The 2,536-nt window shown below is 58.9% G+C and overlaps 1 protein-coding gene across 1 annotated transcript; it reads right to left on the bottom strand.

Annotated features, from left to right (window-relative positions):
- Positions 1-434: 434 nt before the first annotated feature.
- LOC147990009 (uncharacterized) lies at positions 435-1,145 on the bottom strand. Its single transcript, XM_087536869.1, has 2 exons — positions 897-1,145; positions 435-836 (listed from the first exon to the last, which is right to left on the bottom strand). Exons 1-2 carry the CDS (start codon positions 1,143-1,145, stop codon positions 435-437), a joined length of 651 nt encoding a protein of 216 aa, XP_087392995.1.
- Positions 1,146-2,536: the final 1,391 nt, after the last annotated feature.

The raw sequence follows: 2,536 nt of genomic DNA, 5'->3' as shown, positions 1-2,536 counted from the left end.
AACTTTCGCCGGTACCATATACCTTCCTCAAAACAGCCACCATACCTACCTATTATGGCATTTCCATAGCCATTCCGAGATATATCGCCATGCAACTTTCCACCGTTCCATTTATTATGACATGTTCCATCATTGTCATATTGCTTTGCATGATCATGTAGTTGACATCTGTAACACCCCAGGAAGGAAGAGAGGGGGAGGGGATCCGGATCGGGGTGAGAGGAAGGAGAATAACTTGGAGAGGAAGAAGGAGGGATGAAATGTAGAGGAAGGATTCAGGTACAGGAAATGTCAACACACGCATATCCCACACGGCCACAGGCGGCCACCCTTTATCGTCACCCACGCAGCCACTTGTCTGGCCAGCTGGCTGGGCCCACCAACCAGCTCTAAGGCACACTAATCAGCTGGTTAGTTGTGACATTCCTCCCTCCTTAAGACGGTGCGTCCCCATCTTCGCCTTCGACGTCGTCGCCGGCGTCGTCTTCCTCCCAGAGCTCCGCATATGGAAAGCGGTGACGAAGAACGTCGTAATTCTCCCACGTCGTTGGTGCAGAGTCCCCAGCTTCCCATTGGACCTTGATCTGTACCACTGGCGCGTTCCCCAGCTTCATCATGCGCCGGTCCAGGATGCATGTGGGAGAGAGGCCGGTCGTGGAAAGGTCGGGCACCTTGGGCAGTTCTCCATACACCGGCGTGAAGTCATGTGTGAAGGGCTTCAATTGCGAGACGTGGAAGACGGGGTGGATCTGGCTCTCTGGTGGCAGGTCGAGCTTGTACGCGTGCAAGCCGATCTTCCCGGTGATCTTGTAGGGCCCGAAGAACTTGAAAGCAAGCTTGGCGCATGGGCGATTGACCACCGAGCGCTACATGTAGGCCTGGAGCTTGAGTAGCACTTGCTCCCCTTCCTGGAAGTGGCGCTCGGTGCGATTGTGGTCCGCGTTCTTCTTGAACCAGCGTTGCGCGCGCTCCAGCTGGGCGCGTATGTGCGCGTTGTGTGCCGCCCAGTCCATCTCCTCACCGGAGGCTGTTGATGCCTCCCAGGACGCCATTGTGCCCAGATTTGCTTCTTTGCCGTAGAGGGCCTTGAAGGGCGTGCCTTGAAGAGAAGCGTGGAACATCGAGTTGTACCAAAACTCTGCCATGGGCAGCCAGCGACACCATTTGTGCGGCGAGTCGTGCACCGCGCAACGGAGATACATCTCCATGCACTGGTTCACGCGCTCACTCTGGCCGTCCGTCTAGGGGTGGTAGGTCGTCGAGTAGAGCAGCTTGGTACCGGCTCCGGCGAGCAGCTCGTGCCAGAGGTGACTGGTGAAGATCTTGTCGCAGTCGGAGACGATGGATGAGGGGATGCCGTGCAGCTTCACCACATTGTCCCAGAATGCCCGTGCCACTTGCGTGCCGTTGAATGGGTGGCGGAGAGGGACGAAGTGCGCGAATTTGGTGAAGCGGTCGAGGACCACCATGATCGTGTCGCAGCCCTACGAGCGCGGCAAGCCCTCGATGAAGTCCATGGTGAGATCCTCCCAAGGCACGGCCGGAATTGGCAGTGGGGCCAGGAGCCCCGGCGACTTGACGTGCTTGTGCTTGGCCTGCTGGCACACCGCGCACTGCTACACAAATTCATCGATGTTGCGCTTGAGGCCGCGCCAGTCGAAGTGTTTGCTCATGCGCTGGTAGGTAGCGGTGCTGCCAGAGTGGCCTCCCACGGCGCTGCAGTGTAGTGCGGCGATGAGTTTGGTGCACAGAGCAGCATTGGCACCGATCCAGAGGCGACCTTGGCGCCAGATAGTGCCATGGTAGAGCTCGTAGCCATGCTCGTCGGGGCTGTGCAGAGCGAGCTGTTGCAGCCGCTCATGTGCGTCCGCGTCGGGGGCATAGGAGTTGATCACCTCCTGCACCCAAACTGGCTGGCATGCCGAGAGCGCGGCCACCTCGAATTGCTTGACCATGCGGGAGAGCGCGTCGTCAGCACCATTGTCCAGCCCGCGTCTGTACTGGAAGCGAAACTGGAGTCCCACCAGCTTTGCCATGGCCTTGCGCTGGAGCTCTGTTTCCGGGTGCTGCTCCCTGAGGTTGTAGAGGGACTTGTGGTCCGTGACGATGTCGAAGGGGCCGCGTTGCAAGTACTGGCGCCACTTGTCGACGGCCATCTTCACGGCAAGGAACTCTTTCTCGAAGGTGGAGAGCTTCTGGTTGCGCACGCCCAGCGCCTTGCTGAAGTAGGCCACCGGGTGGCCATCTTGCGCCAACACCACGCCAACCCCCGTGTCGCAGGCGTCCGTCTCGATCGTGAATGGCTGCTCGAAGTTGGGCACCGCCAGGACAGGTGTGGTGACCATGGCACTCTTGAGCATGTCGAATGTCGCCTGCGCCTACTCGGTCCAGGAGAAACCCTTCTTGGTGAGCAACTGCATGAGCGGCTTGGCGATGATGCCATAGTGCGGCACGAATTTTCTGTAATAGCCGGTGAGGCCCAGAAACCCGCACAGCTCGGTGGCGTTCATCGGCGTTGGCCACTGCTCCATGGCTT

Source organism: Triticum urartu, chromosome 1A (genome assembly GCF_056163025.1).
Source record: "Triticum urartu cultivar PI428250 chromosome 1A, HENAU_Tu73, whole genome shotgun sequence".
Taxonomy (NCBI): domain Eukaryota; kingdom Viridiplantae; phylum Streptophyta; class Magnoliopsida; order Poales; family Poaceae; genus Triticum; species Triticum urartu.
This window is presented reverse-complemented; position numbering and strand designations above follow the sequence as displayed.

Coding starts and splice junctions, on each gene's coding strand:
- LOC147990009 (XM_087536869.1), bottom strand. CDS start 1,145: ATGGCAGAGTTTTGGTACAACTCGATGTTCCACGCTTCTCTTCAAGGC. Junction 837..896: donor ACTTCCAGGAAGGGGAGCAA/GTGCTACTCAAG, acceptor CCATGCGCCAAG/CTTGCTTTCAAGTTCTTCGG.